The sequence below is a fragment of the Notechis scutatus genome, chromosome 3 (genome assembly GCF_049901735.1).
Source record: "Notechis scutatus isolate UNSWTSFEM ecotype Mainland chromosome 3, rNotScu1.2, whole genome shotgun sequence".
In the NCBI taxonomy this organism is placed as follows: domain Eukaryota; kingdom Metazoa; phylum Chordata; class Lepidosauria; order Squamata; family Elapidae; genus Notechis; species Notechis scutatus.
The window spans coordinates 24352932-24380410 of record NC_142011.1 but is presented as its reverse complement, the minus strand read 5'-3'; the positions used below and the strand labels follow the sequence as shown (position 1 = coordinate 24380410).

The window sequence follows — 27479 nt, the reverse complement described above, 5'->3', positions numbered from 1 at the left end:
CTTTTTCCTTAAAGGGCAAGGCTTCCTTTTCCTTTCCACAATTTTGCGCAGAAAATTTAATTCTAGCCTGACTTTACTGCAGCCAGCAGCCTTTAGTAAAAGAACCTAACATTTTATCAAAATAGAGTTGAGAGTCTTTCTTTCCTAAGAGACCTGACATGAGGAACAGTTGGTGGGTCTCATAAAACAGGAACACTGATCCCAGCGATCATGGAAACCAGTGCAAGATTTATAGAGCCAAAATGTACACAAGTGCTATAAATGTTTACATGCACGAATGCATACACATGCACACACTCGTACATCAACACATGTTGAAGGAAAACTCAAACAGTCAGAAACTAAAAAAGGAGTCTAAATGACAGTAAAGAACCACAACCAAACCTTGTTTTTCAAAACAGACAAGACTTTTCTTGCTGTTTGGTTCAAAAACTGAAGTCTGGAAGTATGAATAAAAGGGAAAAAAATCCCATTGAACAACCTCTGCCTGGAGCAACTAATGAGGAAAGATGCCAATGATTATAGAAGAAAATGAACAAAGCATCACTAAGATAGAACTCATCAGCAATTGCAGTTGTTCTACTGTGAAGCAAGAACAATGATGCCATCTAGTTATTTTATTCAACAAGTATGAGCTCGTAAAATTTTCTGGAGACAATTCATGGTTTGTAATGAAAAAAGATTAAGAAACCAAAGATAGTTGGGGGAGGAGGGTTATAAAATACTTACAATTGCTTAATTTTTATTTTAAAAATCAAAATAACACTGCGATAATAAAACTCTGGGATGCTTCTTCAAAATGGATATTATATCAAACAAAAATAGCAAGAGAAAAGCTTGGTGTTTTTTTTTTTAACTCCATTTACTGCTGCTATAAGCACAGTATAATTTTAGAATGGTAGAAAATTTAAGTTCACAATAAAAATGAAAACTTTCAGAGATTTTATAAATCTTCTAGATTGGATCTGCATTAAATGGTAGTGATAGTTATTCTGCACCTCCTATTGAAAGACACCAGAACTTCGATGATCCAATAACAAAAGAGAGTGATAATTCAGAAATGGTAAATCCCCTTTCAGCCATCCTACTCCCAGTACACAGGCTGCAGAATAGAACTGATAGAATATGCAACTTTATGTTGTAACGATAGTCATCAGCTTGGAAAGCTTTATAAAGGATTAAATAAATTTATGGAGGATGAAGTTTTTGTTATCATCATCAAGTAATAATCGCAATAGCTGTACAGTGCAACTAATCATTGTAATAGCTACATAAGCTTTCTAGAGGCTGTTGGGGAATATCTTTTGGCTTCACATAATGTGGAAATACAATAGTGGACTAGATAATATTTGGTCTTATCCAACCCAGCTCTTTATATTTTTCTATTACCATCTGAGAGGACTCAATTTAACATGCTTGAAATCACACCTGATGAATAGGGTTTGCAAGGGAAAACAGATTGTCTGATTCTGTTCTTAGCATCTTGTAAAAATGATACATTGGTCTCCTCTATATGCAAAGGACTCCAGATAATCTTAACCAGTCTGTTCTCCCAGTCAGGGTGGAGAATATTTTATCAATTTTATTGCCACAGCATTCTTCTGAACATGGATGCACCCACTGTGTTCGGTTACATTCATTCTTTGCTTTTCACCACCATCAGTGTCATTTCCTGAAATCCTTTAGAAAATTAAGATAACCTCATCATTCGAGACTCAGGACAAGCTGCTTAGGGGCAATTTCATCTAATGCCCTAGTCACCTCTGAACTCCAGAGTGCAACCAGATATGCAATGGCACTATTAATGTGAATGTGCCCAAGTGCCCTCAGGAAATCATCTGGATCCATTAGACACCAGGTTTGGACAATCTTATTTGGCTCTCACCTCTGCAGAGGATAAGCAAAATGATGACCAACTTATGCACCAGTCATACACAGAGGGCTGATGACACTCTTTCATCTTCAGATAATAGTGCCTTACTGCTCCAAGGTAAATATATATTTGCATATGTGTGTGTGTGTTTGTGTGTGTACATATATAGCTTTTGGCTTCTCGGTTTCTTTTCAATTAAGAGGGTAAGCTGTTACTATCCAGACCACCAATAAAATGTAAAAATACAACCAGGAAAAAGATTTTTCATTGTTTGATTGACATTTAATTATGAAAAGTAATATCATAGTATAGAGCAAATGTGGCAGCTGTCTCTCGGATGTAGCTTACATTCCATTTATTAATATGCAATATTTAAGGCAAATAAACCTGAAAGAACTGCCTCCTGTGCTAGAGCCCCAATGAATTCCTGTCATAAATAGTATGAATGACAGAACCCAGCATATTAACTTAATAGTTGTTTAGTGCTGCTAAACAGGCACAACAACCAGAAGGTTATAATTTAAGGAAATAGTCAATTGGATCTTGACAAGGGCAGGGAGAAAGGCCAGATGGTGCAGCTCATAAATAGAGATTATGTCAATTGGTTTGTTCCACTGATTAAATTGAACTCTACTTTCAGCTCTATTAAACAATATTTTAGTACAGTATAAAATACAAATAAATGCACCAAAAGAGAATTTAGATTACTATCCCAAAGGGCAAGGAATAATTTGGTTTGTATTAGTTAGCATGCTCATGTTGCAAATAAAATAACTGTGACCTTTCTATTATTGGATGTAGCTCACTTCTCTTACTCACTTGATGCTCAGATATATCCTTAGAAAAATATCAGTGAAAAACCTGCATGGAGACTTATATAAGTTTCTGTGTTTTTAATATGTGGAACATTAGATTACTCATTTTCTTCTGACAACAGAATTTATCTGAAAAACAGTGCAACCTGAATTTAGACTGGGGTGGAAAATTCATCTCTTTGGTATGAGGCCACACAAAGTCTTTCTTCCAAGTAGATTGAGGCCAACAAGATAACATTATTTAGTAAGATCCTCTAAGCAAAACATAGAATTTAATTACAGTACTTTATTACACTTATAGAAGAGATAAAAAGAATTGGTGTGATTTAATTACTTATAATCCAAATCTCAATTTTTTATAGTTTGTACATGTACATCCATTCCAATAAGCTGCTTTTCATTATCTTCAGAAAATTATAGCAGTTCTTGTTTACAGAAGAGCCACATTTTTTTTCTCCAATTGGAGATAATCCAATAATCTTAATCTATTCTAATTTGGGAAAAGGGATTTATTAAGCTTTCATTCTTGTAATATATTTCCCTATGATTTCCCATGATCATTTTTTCCTACTGATTCCAAATTCAAGTTCTAGGTCAAGAAAAAATTACCTCAGGATTATAATGAAAGATTTAATAAAAAAAATATTCTAATTTGCTCACAATTTAAATGCCTTTCTCTGTTTTGTATATAGGAGAGAAATATCAAATTGGAAATCCCATGCTTATCATCAAGCATTTACTTCCAATTATTATACTAATTAAAAATCAATTCGGAGGAATTTAATTGGGAAATAATGTATGTAAATGGATTGAAACAAACCCTGCACTAGTTTTATGACTAATTCAACCAGAATACAATTGAATTCCAAAGGAAAAAATCTATTCTGACTTAACATCATATTGTATAATAATGTTTAAAGCTATAGATCTACTGTCTACTGAACAAAAAATAGTCCAAATTAGATTTATCATAGTAAATGCAAAAGAGAAAAAAAATGGAGTTGAGTAAGGAGAAATTTAGAGTGTGATACAAGCAGTGAATAGATTAGAAATATTTTATATTTGACAGGGATGAGGGAAGCAGTAGAGAAGAAATAAACATGTTAGATTCACAGGATTCAATTGACCATCAGTGGAATTTATTGATTGATTGATGTCCTGCCTTTATTCTTTTTAAAAACAACTCAAGATGGCAAATATATCTAATAGTTTTCTTCCTCCTATTTTCCCTCTTACAAATCTGATAGCGACTGGTTCAAGATCATCAAACTTGCTTGTCATGCCTAAGGTGGGATGAGAACTTCTGGTCTCCTGGTTTCTAGCCTGGGACCTTAACAACTAGACCGAACTGGCTCTCAATTTTTGGAAGAACTTTAATCAAAGAACTTTAATCCAAGTAATTTTTGGAAGTACTTTAATCAAAGATCACTTTGTTTGATTTTGGTCACCTGGATACAAAAAAGGCGTTGAGGCTCTAGAAAAGAGTACAGAGAAGAGCAACAAAGATAATTAGGGGACTGGATAATAAAGCATGCAGTGAATGGCTGTTGGAACTGGGTATATCTACTCTAGAAAAGAGAAAGAAGAAGGGCAACATGATAGTAATCTTCCAATTATTTCAGGGAGAAGATGAAGTCACAGAGACGAAGGGGTCAATCTATTCTCCAAAGCAGGACAAGAAGTAATGGTTGGAAGCTTATCAGAGATCCAACCTAGAACTAAGGAGAAATTTCTTGACAATGAGCACAATTTCAGAAGTTGTAGATGTCAATCATTGGAGGTTTTAATAAGAGAATGGACAACTTTTGCCTATAATGGCATAAAATCACTTGCTTGAGCAGGTGGGGATTGAATCAGAATACCTCTGAAGTTCCTTCCAATTTGTTATACTGTTACTATTATTAATGGAGATAGGTCTGGATAGTGAATGTTTCTTCTAGCAGTCGCCTAATTGAGCCTGATCTAATGGCACCAAAATAACATATGTTGGATATGATATAATAAAAGATTGCTAACCAATTCTATGACTACTTTCTGAAAAGAAAATCATTCTAACTGAACACATCTCACTTCTAGATGCACACCCAGAACAAAAATAGCAACCACAGAAGCTAAAATCCACTAGGCTGAAAAGGCCTGATCTATAGCAATTCTATATGTTTCTACAGTGCTCAAATGGATACAAGCATAGTGATCACTGTAATAACAATAACTGGAAACATTAATCACACGTATTCTAATATGAGGTATTAAATTGCCATATCAAAATTGAGGGAAACTGGGTCCCTTAATTTGAACATAGTCTCAAAATGGCACAATACCACAGCTATTTAGCGTCAAGGTTCATGATTATTTGTCTTCTTCTGTTTGTATGTGGGTATATTTCTGTGTGTTGTTTATGTGCACACAAGCTACTTCTTGCATGCATTTGCTAGCTGAGAATAAATATTATGATATGATAGGCTATAACTGTCTTACAATTCTGTACAAATACTTTTATCAAAACAGATCCGCTGGCATTTAACATTCCACAAAACTGATTTTGGGGTGGGGATTAAAATCTAATCAAAGAGGCAAATCTCCAAAGTGCAGTGAACATTTTATTGGAGGAAAACAGGAAAAAATACTTAAAAATGCTTGACATAGTTTGAGTAAAACCGTCATTCTCAAGAGGAATATTCATCGTATTTTTTATTCTGGAAAATCATGCCCTCTCTTTAGATTTCTCAGAACATAATAAATGGCTTGTTACACACACACACACACACACACTGTTGATGGGAAGAATGTCAATAGTTGAATGAATCCAGCTAGAGCTGCCCACAAATTACAAAAAAGCTTAGAGTGAGCACCAGAGATTTCTAAAGGATAAATCAAAGCTATCTGTTATTACCTTGAATCACAGTTACAGGAATTATTAGGACCAATGGGATTTACTGGAACTTCTGATCTCATACAGAAAAAAATCTTGATTTGATTTACTGAAAACCTTTCATGTTTTTTTAAATAAAACTATTGATTATAATCAGCCACTCATTAGTACAAGTAGTCCTTGTTCACAACCACAATTAGAATTGGCATCTTGTTCATTAAGCGAAGTGAAATTGGTTTTAAATAATGGAAAACTAATCATAGGAAGAGAAAAAAAATGTTCAATAGTATTTTATCTAGAGCAGGGGTGTCAAATTCACGTCATTACAGCAGCGTCACGTATCAAGACTTTCCCCCCTTCACTAAACGGGGCATGGGCGTGGCCAGCGCGTAACGCACCCGGCCCATCTCTAGATCCTAGCTCTGATCTAGAGGTAGTCCTTGTTTAACAAACACAATTGGAACTGGCAGTGAAGTGAAGCAGTTACTAAGTGAAACTGCAACGGTGCTTATGATCTTACTTTAGCTTTTCTTTGCAGACCTGTGAAGGTTGTAAATGTGAGGATTGGTTGTAAACTTACTTTTTCTTCACTATCATAACTATGAATGATCACTAACTCGGAGTACCTTTTTCTTGTAAGTTGCACTCATAGAAATTGCTTAAATATTTCCTAGAAAAATATACTACTCTTAATGATTTGTCAGTTGACTTCAATTTTCATTGGAAGTTTTGGGTGATGATATTTAGTGAGTGGGTATAAGGAAGTTTCACTGCATTGATGACTATTATGAAAAATAAGAGAGGTTATGTACAATGAGACAACTTATAAGAGTAATGGGACAGGATGGGAATTGAAACAGGAGGGTTGAATTCTGTGGCTCATTCCTCCTATTAGATAATAACAGGACAATAGTAAGATTGTCTCATTTCCATGAATGTATGTGTTTCCTATTTGGATTTAAGATAGCAAGACAAAATAATATTAGCAGTCACTGCAGCAGAACTTGTAAATGAAGCTCTTCAACAATTATAAGAATGAAAAGCAGAAGGAAGGAGGAATGTGGGGGGTCATGAAGGCAGGATAGGCTGGATTAAGCTTGCAGCCCAGAGTTATTTACACCTGATTTCAAAATTGCTTCTGTTCCACTAAGAGTACTTTGTATTTGTAGTTTTAGTATTCAAGCCCAGTTAAGAAAGTTTGCACAATGGCATGACTTTGTCTTTCATAAAGTTTGATGTATTTGTCTAACACTGTCTGGCTCTGATCATGCCCCAATTTTGGGGCACAGAAAATGCTACAAGACAACAAAAAGAAAGTATCACCAATGCACTGGGCATGAGTTTGGGTAGACTCAGGGAGACAGTGGAGGACGGGGGGAGTGGGGTGGGCGGCTGGTGTGCTCTGGTCCCTGGGGATCACAAAGAGTCAGACACGAATTAGTGACTGAACAACAACAAAACAGAAAGAAAGAATAAGTAGATGTAATTTTGGAGAGTGGTTTCTTCTTATTTCATTATTTCATGATTTATGGCCCTAGCTCTGCTGGCCTTTCATAAAGCTTTAAAGAATGACATGTTCACTTTAACTTTAGTATGCTACCTAGGATTACATTGGTGAGTGAAGCAGCTACAAAAATTATTTAGATAAATAAATAATAAAATTACTCTTACCAGACAAAATTCTCTTCTAAAAGTTTTCAATTGAACAGATGTATCTGAACAAACAAATCTGTATAAACATTACAATGCTATATAAATCTCACGAAATACTAGAATTGCCTCCCACAGTCTGCTGTTCCCAAGTGTGTTGGTATTAAAATTCACATGATGCTCAGCTAGCCATGTTTCTAAGAACCTGCCACACAGCAGCACTGTTAGTGAAATTGGTTTCTTTTTTTTTTAAAGGACATTGTTATCTCATACACATTATGCTGCAATATTTGTATGATAGGCTTCACAGCAGTGAAAACAAAAATATTTGTGAAAGACTGCTATTAAATAATTTTAAGACATATAATTCATACATGAATTAAAAAGTTATTCTTCTGGATATTAGGAAATAATATCTATTTCAGTTATCACCACTTTAAATGACGTAAATTATTTTAGTTATTAAATTTTTCATCTTAGGCAGGGGTGGGATTCAAATTTCTTAACAACCAGTTCTGTGGGCGTAGCCTAATTTGTGAGTGTGGCTTGGTGGTCATGTGACTGGCTGGGCATGGCTTGTATGTAAATATTGTAAATATTTATGTAAATATTGAATTTTTTATAAAAAAGAGCAACTTTTACCCAAAATCAGGCAAATCAGCAGGTAGGCAGACTGAGTTGCTCATAGAATCACAGATTCACTCACAGATCTATCTTTCTGCAATCTTCTACCTGAGTCTGCACTGAAAAATAGAAGCTTCAGTCCTAAGGAAGGTTCAGCTCTGCTTTTAGATTAGCTAGAAAGCAAGAAATCCAATGATTTCCTGCTTTCTAGCTAATCTAAATCTCCTGGCACAGCACAACAGCTGACGGTTGGGGGGGGGGGGAAGAAAAAGAAAAATAGCAACTTACCAAAGGCAGGCAAGTTTGATGGCACGCATGCCAGGTAAGGAGTGAGTGGGCGGGGAGGGGCCAGCCAGTGGCGTGATTTGCTGGTTCTCCAGACTGTGCAAAATTGTAACAACTGGTTCTATAGAACCGGTGCGACCAGGTAGAATCCCATCCCTGATCTTAGGCTATAAATCAGGATCTTTAGGCTCCTGAATCCAGTAAATATCTATATATATACAAGCAAAATACCACTCACATATCATCACAAAATCTCCAGAACCGTAAAGCCTACACACTTGAAATTTGGCACATATGTTTCTCTTGGCTTCTACGTTGCTCTCTAAGAAAGGATTTTTCAAAATGACCATCAGAGCATTAGTATTTCATACGTTATTATTAACATCAGGGGTGGGTTTCTACCGGTTCTGTCCACCTCTGTAGAACCAGTAGCTCTGAAGAGCAGCAGACATAGAACCGGTTCTATGTCTGCTGATGTTTTTGCCCACCTGCCCACCCGGGCTCTTAACTGATCTTTATTTCCTGATTTTTCAACTTCAGCTGCCGAATGAGGCACAGCTGCAGTTAAAGAAAAGGCAGGAAAAGAGGGCTGTTTCAAAGGCTGCTTCTCTGCATGCAGTGTGCTGATGACAATTTACAGGCTCGCGCCTTGTTTAGCACCAGAAATTCTGGTCCCAACTGTGATTGTAAGTCTAGGACTGTAATGATCTCAAACCTGATCATATATTTATCTTTGTATCCACAGAAACAAGAGACCAAAACAGATACAGAGTAATTAATATAACATATGAACACTTAAGTAGCACCTGGATGGAAGATGATCCCTATAGAGCACAGGTGAGCAACTCATGAGCCATATGCAACTACTTCTACCCTGATTTACCCTGATTTACCTGTATCCATCTGAAATGCCCCTGAAAGGTTATTCCATGTAAAAATAAAGAATGATATGAACATTCCCAAACTGGCTTTAGGTACAAAAATGTATCATCAGAAACTACATGATCAATGTACATATAGGAGTTATTTATAAATGTCTGAATAAATGAACAGAACACCCTGATTAGCAAGTGTTCTGTATACAAAGGATTTCGAATAGGATTTAGAATTCAGTCTGAGAAGACACAACATTAGATTATGGAATTCAGAGTTTAGCTTAGTATAAAAACAGTCTTGCATATCAACAGCTGGCATTTGGCACATATTTTTAAGACAGCGGATGAGATAACACTATATATTGAAAGAACAGTAACACTCATTCATTAAAAAATACCTACCGTTCACAGCTTTGGCTCATTTTGTATAAATATACTGTAAAAACAGTTTTCGTCTCCTGACACATGTTTTCCCCGCCTAGACATTTATTGTCTAGACAGAGCAAAAGGTGTAGGACAGTGACTCAATGAAGGATGGGAATGGTCACTATTTGGAAATGTGCTCTGACTAATCAAGTCGATGCCTGCAAGTTCTGTTATGTTCTGTTGCTCCGTTTTATCCTATGCTGTGGTGCCCAAACCAATTCATGCTGAAATGCTTCAAACCATTCTTTGGTTCCTTGACAACAAACACACAGGCGGCAGCAATTTCATCATTTCTTCTCTACTAGCAGTACAGCCAATGGAATTTATGGGTAGCTATTCATTTTCTGTAGACTCTGCAGCAAGACTTTATTACCTCTTTCAAAACAAGAAAGAGAAAGGGCAAAAGGTATGTATAATGTTGTTTGGAAAGCTGCTTACTTCAAGCAGCCTGTAATAACCAGGGGATAAAGTAGAGCTAAAATAACCATTTACAAAGAGTCATCTGAAGGATTAGTCATGGTCTTTAAAATATTTTTCTAGACCTTGCTGCAGAACAGAAAACTGCAGGAAAGGGGAAAAGCTAATGAGATGGTTTTTTTCTTTGGTCCATAAAAGTACCAACATAGAGAGATGGTAGAAAAAACAATGGCACCAGTTTAGAGTATAAAGAACTTTAAAAGTGGTATTTTGAGCTAGTGATGGTGCTCTTGCATCTTTTTAATATTTAGTTGTGTCATAAAATGAAAAAATAAATCAGCTTTTATTTCTTTATAAGAAATAAAATTTTATTTCTTTTGCATTGCCTAATTTCTGAAGAAATATTTATAAAAAAAGAGATGATCCAACTTTTTTTTGAAGGGGGGGGGCGGCTTCAAGTCAGTGTTGACTCCTGCTGATTGCCTAGACACCTCCCTGCAGTTTTCTTGGCAAAATTTTCAGGGGTAAATCTGGAGCAGAGGTGATCCCCAGGAAAGGATGAACTTTCACAGAATGGTTGGATTGGTACTGCTGTAGTCTTAGAGCCCTGAGGGTGAACCTATGGCACGCATGCTGGAAGTGGCACACAGAGCCATTTCTGCCAGCACACAAGCCATCACCTGGAAGAGATGTACTGCGCATGCGTGCGTGCCTCCCAACAGCCAGCTTTGCATTGCATTATGGGTGCAGGCACGCAGGCACTTTCAGCACCGACCATGAAAAGGTTAGCCATTTGTCATGCCCTTGTTCAGAGTCGGACTCTGAGGGAGAGGAGGAACAGCTGACAGGGAGTGGAGGTGTGGCTCCGGAGATTGTGGAGGAGGCTGGGGAAGGGCAGAGGCTGGCTGGGCAGTCAGAGGAAGAACCAGGCCCACCCCCTCCTAGGACATGCAGGGAGGAACGGAGGAGGAAACAACTTGGCTTATGAGAGAGGAATCGGCCATGATCCCCCTCATTGGTTGCAGCTGGGGAGAATAGTATATAAGAGAGACAGTTAAAACACAGCATTGCCAGAAGCAAAGCGTGTTTTATTTTGGGCTTAAGTTATCTTGTTGGCATCCTTCCAACAGAATGTGCCTTGTTATCTCCTTGAAGTTGATAATTACTTATCCTGGTCCGTTGTGGAATTTCCTTCATTGTAGTTTGTTTTGGGTTTTTTATTTCACCTCTATCTGCTCATTAAGTTCGGACTGTATTGCTTTCTTTTGAATAAGTTTTATCTCCAACTGAGAATTATTGAACAGTGGGGCCAAGTTGGAGGCATTTAAGGACATTTATTTATATTTTGGATTTTGTTACATTTGTGTTACGCTCCGGGTCATCACACCATTATTGTCTTACAGAAAAATAGAACTTTCTCAAGAAAGCTGGAATATTCTAGGAATGAACAGTACAACTTTTGCACGTTTTTTAGAGAAATTTCCTGACAGCTAGAAGAATTAACCAGTGGAATGGCTTGCTTTCAGAAGATGTGGGTGGTGCTCCATTACTGGACACTTTTAAGAAGAGATTGGATAATCATTTAACTGAAATGGTATAGGGTCTCCTGCTTCACCAGGGGGTTGGACTAGAAGATCTCTAAGGTCCCGTACAACTCTGTTATTCTTTTTTTTAAAGAGACAAAGCAATAGTCTCACATGCATACTCTTCACCATCTCTGGAATTTCCAAATAAAAAATTATATGAAAGTTTGTTTATCTGAAGGAAAATTTTAAAAAGAGAGGGAATATTTCTTAGCGTTCACTCAAATTCCACACCCTGCTCTCTCGAATACATTTCCTGCTACTGAAACATAAGCAGAAGGAAAAATTATTCTGCTAATTCTGCCAGTTGCCACCTGGAAAATCAAAAGAAGGGATTTTTAAACCTTTGTTATGATACTTCAATCTCAAGATGCAGGACACCTGAATACTTTTGACAAATGGTTTCTCACCTGTCCAAGTTGTTCACAAGCAGTTTGATATTCAGCTCGCTGGCAGAGATCTTTCACTCGTTGATATTTGGGCAAAAAATTTTCTTCTTGGGCATCCATTTTTTCATTGTCTCTTTTGTGCAACAGCTTACTGGAAAAAAAAAGATGCTTTTTTGCTTATGGAAATACCTTTAAAAGGTTAAAAAATAATGAAATTGACACAACCCAATTAACAAATTTGGATTAATGTATATCTACTATTTCAGTGGTTCTCAACCAGTGGTCTGTGGACCTCTAAGGGGCCCACAATGTCATCACAGGGGCTCCGCGAAGGCTTGAAGAAATGTTATGATTTAAATCTTGAGTCAAGTTTTGGGAATCCATGGCCACAAAAGGCATTTAAAGGGAGTCCGTGGTGAAGGAAAGTTTGAGAGACACTTGTACTATATAAGGCAAATTTTCTGCTAGATAAAGCCATCAGATAACATTAGCTACTTGATTATTCATATTCTTATTTCTTGATCTCACTGCTTCACTTGCATGCTTCTTAGCACACTATATAAAATAAAGCTGAATTCCGTGACTTGAATGAAAAATAGTTCTCTTATTTTTTGTAATATATAACTTAAAAAAACTATACCATTTATAATGGTTTGTCAGAAAAGTACACTGAAATCTACCAATCACAGTCATGAATTGGATTGAATTCTGTATTCATTATTAAAAGTTTTTGCCTCTTTTCTATTCATGGAATCACTGTTCTTGTACATACTAATCAGTATTGCATATATAATGCATTTTCATGAATGATAGCATAGGGAACAGATACTTTTGTCAGGTATCGATATACTGTTAGGACAAATTTAATAATCAGTTGAATGCAGTAGAAATATGGTATTTAGATAATGCACCTGATAAAATCAGAAGGCATGGTACTAAGAGTGAATAGGTGATAAATGATTTTGGACTGAACACAAAAATGATTTATTATCATGAAAAAGCACACTGCTGTAGTATGGACACATAAGGGGAAAGGATGAAAACTGAACATAAAACAAATATCTGAAGGAAAATTAAATGGCTTGAAAATAAAAGTATACTAAAAAAGTGTTGGTTGCCTGGAACTGCTGAGATTCTCGAAAAAGAAAAGTGCAATTGAAATAATAAAAGGCAATTACAGATTGTCCTTGGTTAACAACCACTTGTTCAGCAATTGGTCAACTGATGATGGTGCTGAACAAATAGGATTTATGACCAGTCCTTAAAGTTGGCGGCCAGAAGTGCCAGAACCACCATTACTAAGCAGTGTGGTCATGTCTGATGCCATGCTTTAGGATTGGGCTGCTTAATGAGGGAAATTACAGCCCCAATTATTGTCATTAACTGAGGACAACCTGTGTGAAGTAATATAAGGACAGGGTGGAAGCAAGGATAATTTGTGAACATAGAAAATTATGATTTGGTGTAAATTAGATCAAGCTATAAAGACAGTCCTGTACTTACGACCACAATTAAACTCAAATTTATTCTGAACTTATATAAAAAAAGCTCTGTATAATTCCTTGCCAATATTGAGGGACTGATTCTGAGCTGTAGTCTTCCTAGAGCAGGGGTGTCAAACTCTTACATGTTGGCCACCTCCACATCTGTTTTAGTGAAGGGGGAAAAAGTTGCAATACGTCACTTGACAACGTATTGTCGCGGTTTTGACACCCGTCTCCTAGAGAATATCTAAAAACCAAGGTTATCTATATATACAGGTAGTCCTCAACTTATGGCCATAGTTGAGCCCAAAATTTCTGTTGCTAAGTGAGACATTTGTTAAGTGAGCTTTACTCCATTTTACAACCTTTCTTGCCACAGTTGTTAAATGAATCACTGCAGTTGTTAAGTTAGTAACACGGCTGTTAAATGAATCCATTTGTTCCCCATTGACTTTGTCAGAAGGTTACAAAAATTGAACACATGATCCTGGGACTCTGCTATTATCATAAATATGAGCCTGTTGTCAAGCGTCTGAAGTTTGATCTAGTAACTATGGGGATGCTGCAGTGGTTGTAAGTGTGAAAAATGGTCCTAAGTCACTTTTTTCAGTGCTTCTATAACTTTGAACGGTCACTAAGTGAACTGTTGTAAGTCGAGGACTACGTGTATTTTCTTTTCCTTTTGCTTATCTCATGCTTTTAGTTCCTTTGATTTACTACTAGTACTACTCATTCCTCTGCTGTGCTTTTACGTAATGCAGCTGCCTCCCAAGGGAATAGCATGATGGCTAAGTATGAATTTATGAAGAACCCATATCAGTGGCTATTGACTATAACAGTTTAATCTAGCCTGATGTTTTAGAGACAATGTGATTCTAGGAAGCAACTATTGAAGAACTAAAATACAGGAAGAATGCATATAAGCCTCCTCTGGAAATCCCACAGAAACATCTGGATGGTTATACAGGAAACAACTAGATGGTATGATTCAGTCTCTAGCTTTTACAATAGACTGAATTCATTAACTATGGCAGAGAACTATCTATCACATTAAAAACAATTATCTGAGATATTATGTTGATCATATTCAACTGTATATACGTGTTCTTACTGTATAACAGTTCCAGCAAAAATTAATCTACCAATAAATACATTTTTGTTATTAAAGCAACTTCCCCCCAAAACCATAATATTGCTGAAGAAATTACATAATTTAAGATAAACAACTGGCTTCAACTGCAATAATTCTAGCAACTTATGCTTCAAGCAATGAAGTCTCTAAAAAAATAAAACAAAGCACATTTCAAAACTACTTACCCTCGCTCCACCAAAAATGAATCTCTCCAAACCTTCATTTTCTTTTTCGAATGGAATCTGGAAAAACTGAAGCATAGGTTTGAATCATATTTAACTATGATTAGTATAAACTTGTTGTTTTAACTCTGTTTAAGATCCCAAATGTTTCACTGAAACCTATTTTAGTTATCTAAAGACTCAGAAATGTATAATTGTTTATCAGCATTTTATTCAGACAGGCTAGAACAGGTTTAGCAAACTTTTACAGATCTTGGTTAGAAGCAGCTAATCTAGCATTATGGCATAATACCTGATCTGGTATTATAACAGAATTTGGATAAAAATGCTCCAAATCTTGCCAGATTGTTAAAGCCAATGAAATTTTGATGAACTTATTGGAAGATTCTATGAAATCCTATCTGATAAACTATTTTGTAAGATTTTGACTGTTTTCTCTAAAATCCCCATATATACTGAAATCTTGGTGTGCAAGATTTCTATTGTTTAAAAAATCTTGATGTGCAAGATTTCTATTGTTGAAAAAAATTATGTGTAATTATGAAGGTTGGGAATACTACTTTGAAATCAACAGGACCTTGGTAACCATATGTGCCTCATTATTAATCTTTGGATAACAGCAACAGCTATTCGGGTTAGGCAAATATTAGCCTATTGATGATTAAGACAAACCACTTCCAAACATTGTTTATTACAAATAGTTTCTGCCTGCCTGCCTATTGTCTGACCATCTGTCCATCCATCCATCCATCCCAAATATTTATTGTGGACATTAGTTTCAGTTTCAGATTCTTTGTATCTCTCCCACTACTTGTTAGATCTATAGAACACCCATTATCCAGACACTATAGAATAGTGAAGCATATTGATAGGAATAGAAAATTTCAGAATAGGATCACTTTGATTATAGGTATAAAAAAGGATGAAAACCTCATTTAATTGATCTTGGTTATTCCACTTAGAGTGGTATCAAATTGAGAAAAAGAGAAACTGCTTCCCACCCATGCCCCCAGACCACATAAAAATTCTCAATCCCCCCCCCTGCATCAGGATAAGATTAAAAATAGCAGAGATACTAACAGGCAGTATTTCTTATATGTGTGTGTCTTCTTTCCCCTAACAATTTCTATATAACACAAATAGCACCGATTAAAAAAAAAACACAAGGGAAATTTGAAATCTGTAATATATGGAAATACTTTCCCTGAAAGATTCATAGAATATTTTCCCAATGTACAAAAAACAGAACCAAATGTACCATAATGCTCTATTTAATAATCAAAACCAGTGTTCCCATAATTTGCTGAAAGAACAGTGAACTGCAGGATATGTAAGTCTACTGCATATGTTTTCCACCCTTACCTATTGACCAGTCTTTCAGAATCCAGCAGTTTTAGTATGGATTTCCCATCCATGTCAGGTGGAATGTCCAGGCCAGCAATATCTAGAATTGTAGGAGCAAGATCGATGTTCAATACAATGTGAGGATTCCTGAAAAGAAATATATATACACAATCTTTACAAAACAGCTGGAACAATAATCCCAGCCTAATCTGTAACAGATACAGTATTACACCATGTACTCTTCTGAGGATCCAAGTGTTTATCAATTTGGGGTAAAAACTAGTAATACAGGTAGCCCTTGACCACAATTGAGCCCAAAATTTCTGCTAAGTGAGTTTTGCCCCATTTTACCAACTCTCTTGCCTCATTGTTAATAAGTGAATCACTGCAGTTGATAAGTTAATAACCCGGTTGTTAAGTGAATCTGGCTTCCCCACTGACTTTGCTCCTCAGAAGGTCACAAAAAGTGATCACATGACCTTGGGACACAACAAGAATATGAGAATATGAACCAGTTGCTAAGCATCTGAGTTTTGATCACACAATCATTGGAATGCTGCAAAGGTATAAGTCCCTTTTCTCAGTGTTACATTGTAACTTTGAACGGTCACTGAATGAACTGTTTTAAGTCGAGGACTACCTGTAATTTAGAATTTATATTACATCTGAGAGTGTCATGCTTAAGTTACAATAGCTTGTAACCCTTACAACCATTTTGTTAACATTATTTATTGATAGGTTTGTCCATAAAATGATGATATATATATATGAAATCTTGTGCTATATTATTAATTGTACACAATCTAGAAATGCTAGGTTTTGCTTCTTCCATTTTTGTAAGGACGATATAGTTGGCTAGTTTTAAGCTTGTCAAAAATATATTTGGAAGATAATATTTGTAGCTCAGAGCTGAACTTGGTGCTCTCTAAGCCTGGTTGTTTTCTTGCAGATGTTTCAATACCAAACTAGGTAACATTATCATGCTAAAATGGAGTGGGGTTTGTTCTCATTTAACATACTAGTGCTTACCATATTAGTGTTGGTGGTTGAGACCTTGGTAGTTGGAACTAGACAAACAAGCTAATAGTAAACAACAGCCTAATCATATACCAAGATCTCTCCAACCAACACTGATACCGTCCCTCAGACCCATGCATTATGTATCAAGTTTTCAATGCATTGAAGCTAAGGTGATTATCTAGCCCTTACAGGGCAATTCAGATATAGATATAAAATATTACAGATTGAGGGGGAAGGAAGACAGTTAAAAATGAGATTAAAAAGAGCTCATTTTCCTAGGCCACCAAGTTGATTTCATGGAAGAGGCAAGATTAAAAACAACAGGAATTGATTCATATATCATTTTTAATCATTATATTACAATAGCTCCAGCTAAGATGCTTATTGAAACAATCAAGAAGTGCAAATCAAGAAACTAAGCCTTGGAAAAATAATTACAGGGATCTTGGAGGACAAGAACATACTTGCCATAATTTACAGAAAGAAATTACAATTCAAAGATAGTGCCATATGGTTAGTTTTCTGCTCTTTTGCAAATTTCCAGTTTAGAAACACAGCAAGATAGCAATATGCTAATTTGCAACAATGAATGAATCCATTTGTAAATTACTGGATTTGAAAACAAACAAGGACAAGAATCAAAGATAATACATTTGTTTATTTGCTTGACAAGTGCAGCTCAATTTTAATTACCAGTTAATGCAGTGTAACATTTCAGGATAGAAGTAATGAATGTATGGTAATGAGGCTTCACTACAGCAATGACCGTTAAATCAGGGATGATAAGTGGGGGGCAGTCAGCAATTAATTTAGGTAGATGCAACCGGTGTTAGCAAAAATATCGCTGTGGATGTTTCTCTCTGTATGGAAATAAGGACACCAATTGAGCATCTGACAAATCACCTTGTCGAGTGTGTACAAGTTCCCTTTTTTACCATTTTCTCTAATGGGATGAACTCTGATTTACTGGGTCATTTTGACTGATCTATGTGAGTGTTACAAAAAATGAATTTTGATTCTAAGAAGACACTTAAATGAAGGCTCCTCTGCAACACAGATTGCAGGCAATCTAAAATGCTACACTCTCAATATGTTCTGAAGAATCAGACTATTGTCAAGGTTAACAATACGTTGCAATGGACACTCCTTTAATTGGTTCTAGAACGCACAAATGATGTCTTTTATAAAACATAAAAGAGGCAATCTTTACTATTCCTCTCTCCTCCTATGCCTTCTGAAAAACTGATCTCAAGAACTGAGGAATTGTTGGCAGCAGCATGATGCAGGGGAAATTGGTGGAAACAAAATTCCTGTCTCTTCCTCCAGTCAAAGGCTGCGTTGCGGCCTTTAAATCTCTTAATGCTAGGGTTGTCAAACTGTTGTTTGGGAAATTTAACCAAACCCAATGGGGGTTGCAAGTTTCCTGGGGGATTTAGGCTGAAATTTGATTACCACGGGTGACAGGTAAGCTTATTTCTTGTCTATCCTAGACCCAAAACCATTGATTTTGTTTGCAACATAATTATCTGGGTTCTTCATGGGTGGGAACAGGTTTTCTTGGTGTCACTAAAGTTGAGAACTTTGCATTAACTTATGAACTTTAAAATACTTGTATGAGTCAGAAATATCTTGACATAGGGTTTTGTTAATTTTGAATTAGTCAAGAGGGCTTGGAATTCAGTATACAAGATTGCTCCCATTGATTAAGAAAGAGCTCCAGGGAAGCTAAACATTTAAATCAACTGTTTAAAATGAGGTGTGTTTGCTTACACCTGCCTTCCCTAAGCTGGTGTTGTTTAGACTTTTTGATCTATAACTCTCATCAGATTTGATTATTCAGAGAATTGTGGCCCAAAAACATTTGGAGTCCTTGGCCTGAAGAAGGCAGATCTCACAAAATGCTCAGTCAGAAGCCCTTGTCTAGGTCAAGCTCAACAAATTATTCCAATCAAATGTTTGTGCTCTTTCTCTCTCCACCCCCCCACCCCCATTGAACAATTATTGCTTATCAATGTGGCTGATACTATTTCAATCCCTGGATAAGGTTCCTTACTACACATAATATATTGGCTAATACAGATACTGGCTAAGATATTGGCTAAGAGGAGAGTATCAGTGATCTTTGAGGTATGTTGAACTTCTTCCAACATACCTCAAGATCAAGAATGAAGCCATCTTCTTGGCTTTGTCATTGGCCCAAAATAAGTCGTTATTGGTACATGTTTCTGTTAGTAGCTGACATACAAGCAGATGGGCTGGGTTCCCCCAGATTGTGCATAGTGCATTGTTATGCACTAAAAGTCTCCACTTGAGCATATTGGTTTTACATTTAGGCACTCCAACTCTCAACCTGTTCAGAGTCCTCCAGGTAGTATAAGGGAGGTTAGAGCCTTCAGCCCTCACTTCATTTAATGTTATTCCTTACTCAATGGTCTTCTTCCTCCACCTTTTAATTCAATTTTGTTCTTGTGTACACTCAAGAATGTTTTTTCTTGCCATAAAGCTGTTCCTAGGTCTGAGTCGGCAGGCTTGGGACATATGTATGTTCAGAAGGTGTTGAGGATCAATCTTTTGCTTAGATCGCTCAGCATCGGCTGCTACTTAATTTAAATTGGACTTAACTTTCATGATATTCAATAAGAAGAGTCATTGGATCAGAGTTTGAAAAAATTAGCACCATCCTATTATGTTGTAGGCATACTATTATTTTGTTGTTTTTGAGCTGGTTTTTTACCTGATGAAATTCATTTCAATTGAAAAAAATTTATGAACAGCCAGTGTAGATATATTATGGATAGAATTGTTGCTGTTTGGCTATATTTTTCTTTCTTTATATTAAAAAGAGAAAAAGTACAAGTGTTACTTGTTTTAATTCATGCATACTGGCATATATTCATACACACACATATGTACACACAATTTTATGGTAAAAATAATTGCTACATTGCAAAAATTAAGCACTAAAATACTTTGCAAATTCAGATCATCCTATAATTGATGTGAAATTCTCTCCTCTCTGTCTCTCTATCTCACTTGTAATCAGAACACAAAGGAAATATTACATAATTCTGCTACTTTACACAATCATTTTCTGATGATTCCTGTCTACTAGAAGAGTTAACTTTTTACAGTATTTTTATTTAGAAATCTGTTTTTCACAGTCTATTACCCCAAGGATGAAAAATTTAACACTCATTTCATCCCAGAAATATCAAAATTTCTTCACAGTTTTCAGAATCTTAGGCTTTTATTTTTCACCTAGCATTTCGATGTATAAAGAAAGAATTTTGGAAAATTTTATTTAACCTACATGTGTAATCAAACTAATTAAATACTTTACAAAATAGGTTTTCAGAACACAACTATCCTTTGGCTTGAAAAGCATTCTAAATTTTGAATACTTGAAGCCAAGGAATGAGCTTTGTAGCAGCATCTGTTTCAGGTCATGTTAATTTACGATTATTGTATTTTTACTCTTACAGAGAAAACTTGGTAAGTGTCCTACCTCAAGCAACAAAAGGTTTTGGATTGGAATTTCTAAACTTTATTTCAAATTTAAAACATCTCTTTTGAAGCACGAAAACTTTTGATTTGAAGCTTGAATGGATATTTCAAGCATGCTAGACTATTGCAAGAATACTCTACCTGACTCTATGGTTTCTTCCTCAAACCCCAAAAACTTTAACCTTAGACTGTCTACTATTGACCTCACCCCTTTCCTAAGAGGTCTGTAGGGGGGCGTGCATAATACCATCCCTGTCCTATTGATTCTTTTATTTTTCTTATATGTACCCATTTCATGTATTCATAACTATGTATATACTTATACCTATTATCTTGTAAGAGATTGACAAATAAAAATAAACAAATAAATAAATAAAATAAAAGATGTTTGAGACAGTCCATTATGCACTCAAAACAGCATTTTATCAAAGTGCGGTGTTTCAAATTCAGTATGGTTTGATTTGAAATGTACGATGTCTTATTTTACTGTCTTAGGGTATCATTTATTAATAAGAAGTCAAGGTGGCTTAAAACAATTCTTAAACAATTAAACAAAATATTTTTTTTACCATTTTGCTACCTAGGGGACCAAATGCTCCTCCTTGGGGAGAGTACTCTACGCAGGAGAAGGCCTCTTCCTTGCACCAGGCAAATGAGCTTTAGGAAGCAAAGGCATCTTAAAAAGGCCCTCTCCTAATGATTTAAGTAATCAGGCCCAGTTAATAGTGGAAATGGCTCCTTAGACCAATGTTTTTCAACTGTGGCAGCTTTCAGATGATGGACTTCAACTCCTACAATTTCCCAGCCGGCATGGATGCTGACTGAAGAATTCTAGGAGTTGAAGTCCACCCACCTGAAAACTGCCTAGGTTAAGAAATACTGCCTTTAAAAAATCAGAACCTCACCACTTGAAAGGTTAAATTGGGCTTGGTCAGCAGGCTTATCTTTCAGTGTAGGCATCATGTGATTCCTCTACTTTATATTGGTTATAAATGTAAAATGTAAAAACTACCAGTTGTAATTTCCAGTAATCAAGATGGATTGTAACCAAGACATAGATAGCTACTGCAAAGTAAATTTGCAAAACATTCCTAGTCATAGCCATGATCTGCAAATCCTGTGGAAACTGGGGTCAAGGAGAACTCCCAAATTATAGATCTGCTTTTTGTGGAAAAGTACAAGCTCAATTAAAACAGGTTTCACTTAAACCCTAACCTTCACTGAACATCTTGGCCTAATTACATATTTTAAGTGGAAATATGAGGGTGGGGGAAATGTATCATTTAAATATGTGCTTGGAAAAAATGAAATCTGATGAATAGATCTGACACTGAACATGTGCAAAGTGAATGGATGAAAAACAGAGTCATTTATCCCTATGTGGATGGAGAAGAAAATTAGTCTGGAAGACTGCTATGCTTTGCACATTCAGATATTCTTTAATAGAGGATAAAATTGCAGTGTAAAGGTTTTAAAATCTGGGGGGAAATATATTGTCCACAATTCTGTTATTCCTTCCACATACTACTGACTTATTAAGAACAGACCTATAACAGAATTTAGAGAAACTGGCACTAGGAAAGTCAGCTGAAGAATATTCAGTACAGTGCTGCAACTCCTTTTCCTGGTTACCACTCTTGGAAAAATAACCTTTTTTTTGAGGAAAAGGTAGCCCAGGGGAAGAGGAATGGCAGCTTCAAGACTGTATAGTGACAGAAGTAATCGTCACAACTGGATAAAATTCAGAGGGGATACATAACAAAGAGGTCATCTATGATAGGAGAATTGAATAAGGAAATATATTATCTTTCATCTTATTAAAGACAGGTGTTTTGAATATTGCTTGAAAGCCAGCAAATATTCATTTTATGGAGACCTATCCTACATCCAATAAGAAGTAAAGTAGGAAGTAATGTTGACACACATACAGATTTTTCCTTATAACATTTTGATGCCTGACTGCCTTATATATCTTTGGATATTCAATATGAAGATCTTTACCAGGATCCCTGGCTTCTTTACTGAGTTTCCTGACTGCTGAAGCCCTAATCACATTCAACCGAAAACAAAAATCTTTGTAGGTGCCTATCCTGATTCCACACATTCAAGCAGAAGTACATTGCTCAATGCAGAATTAACCAGGAGATTCAGTTCACTCCCATGGAGCCATCAAGCCCATTAACTTACAAGGATCCAGCCTCCACATTTGGACCACGTATGTAGAAAGGAACTCTGATGTCAAATTCATATGGCATGGATTTTCCTTTCACCAATCCAAATTGCCCAATATGATAGCCATGGTCTGCTGTGTATATTACGTAGGTATTTTCCAGTTCACCTGTTTCAACTAATGTATTATAAATCTGAAAAATGAAATAAATACATTAATGAATAAAATAAATACATTAATAGAGACACTATGTCTTAGACTGAAAAAAAGACCCCCAATAATCCCATTGTTATTATGTTATATGTAAATAACACTGAATATGTAAAATTATTCCATTGGTATTAAAAGGATTTGATTCTTAAAAATTCTTTACTACCCCCCCTCCCTTTTTTTTTCCTGGCAGGTTCTCTTTAAAGAAAAAATGTTAGACAATCAAGGCAACAAATCCTTGCATTGTTATCTGCACAATTAGCTTTCAACCAAATTAAACTATAAACTAGGAATGAAGATAGAGGCAATAACTGGTCCTTTCTTATTGTTTACTTTATTGTTCTATTATTTTACTTCTGTTAACACTTTTCATTTTTCTTCATTTTTATTACTCTAAGCCAGGGGTGGGATACTACCGGTTCGGCCCGGTTCTGTAGAACCTGTAGCTGCGAAGAGCAGCTGACACCAAACCGGTTCGGTGTTTGGCCCACCCACCTGCCTGGGCTCTAGGCTATCCTTTATTCCCTGCTTTTCCCTCCTCAGCTGCTTTGTGCGGCACAGCTGAGGTTGAAAAAGCAGGAAACAAGAGGATTTTCAAACGCTACCCACTGGAGCATAGCGCTTGTCAGCTGTCCAGGCGGCACAGCTGATGATTTCTTGCAAATGCTGCACACATTATTGTCCCCAGTTCGGAGAACCAGAAAATCGCTCCACTGGCTGGCCCTCCCCTCCCTGCCCACTCACTTCTTACCTGGCATGCGAGCCATCCAACTTGCTGGTTTGGTAAGTTGCTATTTTTCCTCCCCCGACCAATAGCTGTTCTGCTCTGCCAGGAGATTTAGATTAGCTAGAAAGCAGGAAATCCTTGGATTTCTTGCTTTCTAGCTAATCTAAAAGCAGAGCTGAACCTTCCTTAGGACTGAAGCTTTTCAGTGCAGACTCAGATAACCAATTGCAGAAAGATAGATCTCTAAATTAATCTCTGATTCTGTGAGCAATTCAATCTGCCTGCCTGCTTTGCCTGCTTTTGGGTAAAAGTTGCTCCTTTTTTAATAAAAAACCAATATTTACATGAATATTTATAATATTTACATACAAGCCACGCCCACCCAGTCACATGACCACCAAGCCACACCTATAAGTTAGGCCACACCCACAGAACCGGTTGTTAAGAAATTTGAATCCCACCCTACTCTAAGTCTTCTAAAGAGTAGCCCCGCAGTGAGGTAGATGGCAAATAAATTTGGTAAATAAATAAGAGCAGAGGGTATCTTTTCAAGACTAAGCTCTGATCAGCCTCTATCTAGAACACTGGATCTGTGGAATTGTTGGACAACCTTTGGCTTACTACTGGGAGTAGGTTATTGTCTAGCTCTTCTGGAACATGCCATATCATGGAACGCTATCATGCTGCAGGATACTCTGTCACTTAACAAACCATGTAACAATTTACATTCCCCCCACCTCAAAATGCACATTTATTTTAAATACTTCAAGCAGGAGCAATGAATTAAAATGAACATGCACCAAATCTGAAACAGCATAAAATTGTAATTATAGGCACCAACATAAGCCAATTTCTTAATGAAATCCACAGGCCAAGGATTACTCTTCTGTTTGACCAAAGTATGTTCTTAAATCCTTTAAAAACACTTAAGGAGGCAAGTTTAACTGTTCTGTGTCCTCCCAAAAGTGCTTTTTCAGGCAACTGGACTTTCTTGTTTTTTCCTTTTTGAAGACCCTGAGAAACCCTGAGGACACAGATAAACCTCCAAGTGCTTCAAGGAGCCTCTTAAAGGATGCAAATGACATCTGTCTGCAAGGAATATAAATCCTTCCATTTCCCACTATCCTGTCAGAGCTGAAGAAGCTTCTTGGATGAGAAGTGAGACATCTTCAAAAGAAAAAAAAAAGCAAGGAAGTCCAGTTGCCTCCTGAAAAAGCACTTTTGGGACAACCATGACCTGGATGACTGAGAATCTCTACAGACTTGTTCTGTGTCCTATTACTCGAAATTGGAAAAAAAAAATAGAAGGGTTTCACATTCATGGTACTGAATATGAAATCTCTTTTCTACTATGCTTAATTGTAGCCAGAGATAATCAAATTAGGAGCAAACTGTATGATTCCCACAACCATCACTGTACAAAGCAGTTTTTTCTGCCTTGTCTTATATCCTTCTGAGCTTTTAGTCCTTAACTCCTATAATAGGGCTGAGATCCAAAATGGATTACTGGTTTTCTCAGTTCATAATGTTTTGGTTATTTAAAAGGTCAGCTATCCTCAACTGAGATGGACTATATACACAAATCCAATTGTTATGATTTATTGTATCAATAACTACATGTTATGGAATTATGCATTCTTAGGTGAAACATTTTTCTTCAAACTGTGTTTCTGATTTTTATAAAAGGCTGTTCCTTTAGCTAACGAGGAATGCTAACTATAGCCTTTTTATGATGACCCAGATATCTTCATTTTTTAATACAGAAAAGCAGGTCAAAGCATAACTATTTTTGGAGTCCATCTGTGATAAAGTAGAAGGCTAAGTCTGACTGACTGATACGATTTTAAAATGTATCACCCTTATTTGTAAGAATGTATTTTATGTCAACAAATTTGCTAGGGATTATTTTAAGGCTAAATGGCCACTATGATAAATTGCAAAACTACTATATCCTCAAATGTATACAGTAGCATTGACAAAAAGATTATAACATCCTAGAACAGACCACAAATCAGTGATAATGAAATCACAATTAGCCTCAATGTAATCCTAATCTTACTGTCATGGAATAACTGTGTTATACTTAATCTTAAACAAATTACAAGAAGGTCAAATAGGCAGCAGTAAATTATTTTTCCTCCCTATTTCTCTGGCAGCTTTATAAACTTGAGAACAAGACCATTGATTTTCACATAAGATACCAACTAAGGCTTCCAGGAAAGAAATGGCAAACTGAAGATGGCTCTGCTAAAACTGGAGCTGGCAACCAAGTCAGAATAGAGAGTGAGTAGCAAGTAGATCAATTCTTTATAATTCCCCTCTGGCAAGAACCCGACCTGAGACCTCCCACAAGTGAATGTGTATCCACATTCATACACTGCTTGAGATATTTGTGGTCTTCCTATAGACACCTTCAGAAAAAAACTCCTACATATTGTTAACACATTGTTCAGAAAACAAAGTATTTAAAAGCTTTGAGGTGCAAGATCAGTTTTCTTTCTTTTAGAGCAAGGAAGTTAAGAAATTTTCCTTCTGGAACTACTGGATCTCTTCCTTGTGTCTGTGTGACTAGGAATATAATTGTGGGAAACAGTCTAGGTTCCAGCTTTAGTTATTTAGGGGTATTTCCAGATGTTTGCTGAGTAACTGCTACTCAATGCGTGTCAATATCAAAACACCTTTTATTTCCTGGCATTTCACCTCAAAGGACTGAAATACTCATCAAGAGCTATTAAAGTTCAGAACACTAATTCAGACTACTTTTCTTATTCCATTTTTACGTGTATCTCTGACTACAATTATAATGGGTACTAGGAAATATTTGCTATTGTAACTATTTTATCATTTAGTACCTTTGATCTTCCTAGAGCAATGCAATGTTATAAACCGAAAGAAGAAACTTGAATTTCTGCAGTTGTGAAAACCTTGGTTTAGTTCTCAAAGCTTGGCTTGCTTCTTGAATGGTCCAGAAAGATAGGACCTACATCTAAGACTTGAGGAATTAGCTTGTAAATCTTACCGCCTCCATAGAATCATCCACAGACATGAGTGTCTGAAGTCGCTTCTGCTGTAACATATTGGTGAATTCCATGTGAATAGGCTTCATGGGACCTGTATATCTCATTATCCAGTGTTTGTCTGGGTTTGGAGCGTAATTATAACTGGGTGTGCTAGAGAGACAGAAATAATTAACAGCCAGTAAAATAAACATAATATGCCGCCGACCCTAATATGCAAATATTTTGGAGAACGCATTGTGACTTGAAAAAGACTTGCAAAAGCACCATGTCAATATTCAATGTAGAATGGAGATTAAAGTCAGCATCAGTTGAAAATTTTAAACTCCAGTTTTAAATCCTCATAGATATTTTTTCATTTTATTTTATTTTGTCAAGCGATTCTAAGATAACAGGTATAAGTATAAACATAGTTATGAATACATGAAATGGATACTTATAAGAAAAAGAACACAATAGGACAGGGACGGTGGGCACGTTGGTGCGCTTATGCATGCCCCCTACAGACATCTTAGGAAAGGGGTGAGGTCAACAGTAGACAATCTAAGGTTAAAGTTTTTGGGGTTTGGGGAAGAAACCACAGAGTCAGGTAGAGTATTCCAGACATTGACCACTCTGTTGCTGAAGTCGTATTTCCTGCAATCAAGTTTGGTGCGGTTTACCTTGAGTTTGTAGCTATTGTGTGCTCTTGTATTGTTATGGTTGAAACCGAAGTATTCATTGACAGGTAGGACATTGCAATATATAATTTTATGTACTATACTTAGATCTGACCGAAGGCGACGTAGTTCTAGGTTGTCTAGGTCTAAAATTTCAAGTCTGGTGGCATAAGGTATTCTGCAATGAGTAGAGGAGTGGAGAACTCTTCTTGTGAAATATT

The 27479-nt window shown here is 36.3% G+C and overlaps 1 protein-coding gene across 8 annotated transcripts in view; it reads right to left on the bottom strand.

Moving 5' to 3' along the window:
• Window positions 1-27479, bottom strand: part of SULF2 (sulfatase 2) — a 265589-nt gene that overhangs the window by 24603 nt on the left and 213507 nt on the right. For all 8 annotated transcript variants that reach the window (XM_087959310.1, XM_087959311.1, XM_087959308.1 and 5 more), the window contains 5 exons: window positions 26602-26752; window positions 22663-22838; window positions 15970-16098; window positions 14611-14676; window positions 11831-11960 (listed from right to left, as the gene is read on the bottom strand). In XM_087959310.1, the coding sequence (XP_087815436.1) occupies window positions 11831-11960; window positions 14611-14676; window positions 15970-16098; window positions 22663-22838; window positions 26602-26752 (652 nt within the window). The remainder of the gene's footprint in view (window positions 1-11830; window positions 11961-14610; window positions 14677-15969; window positions 16099-22662; window positions 22839-26601; window positions 26753-27479) is intronic.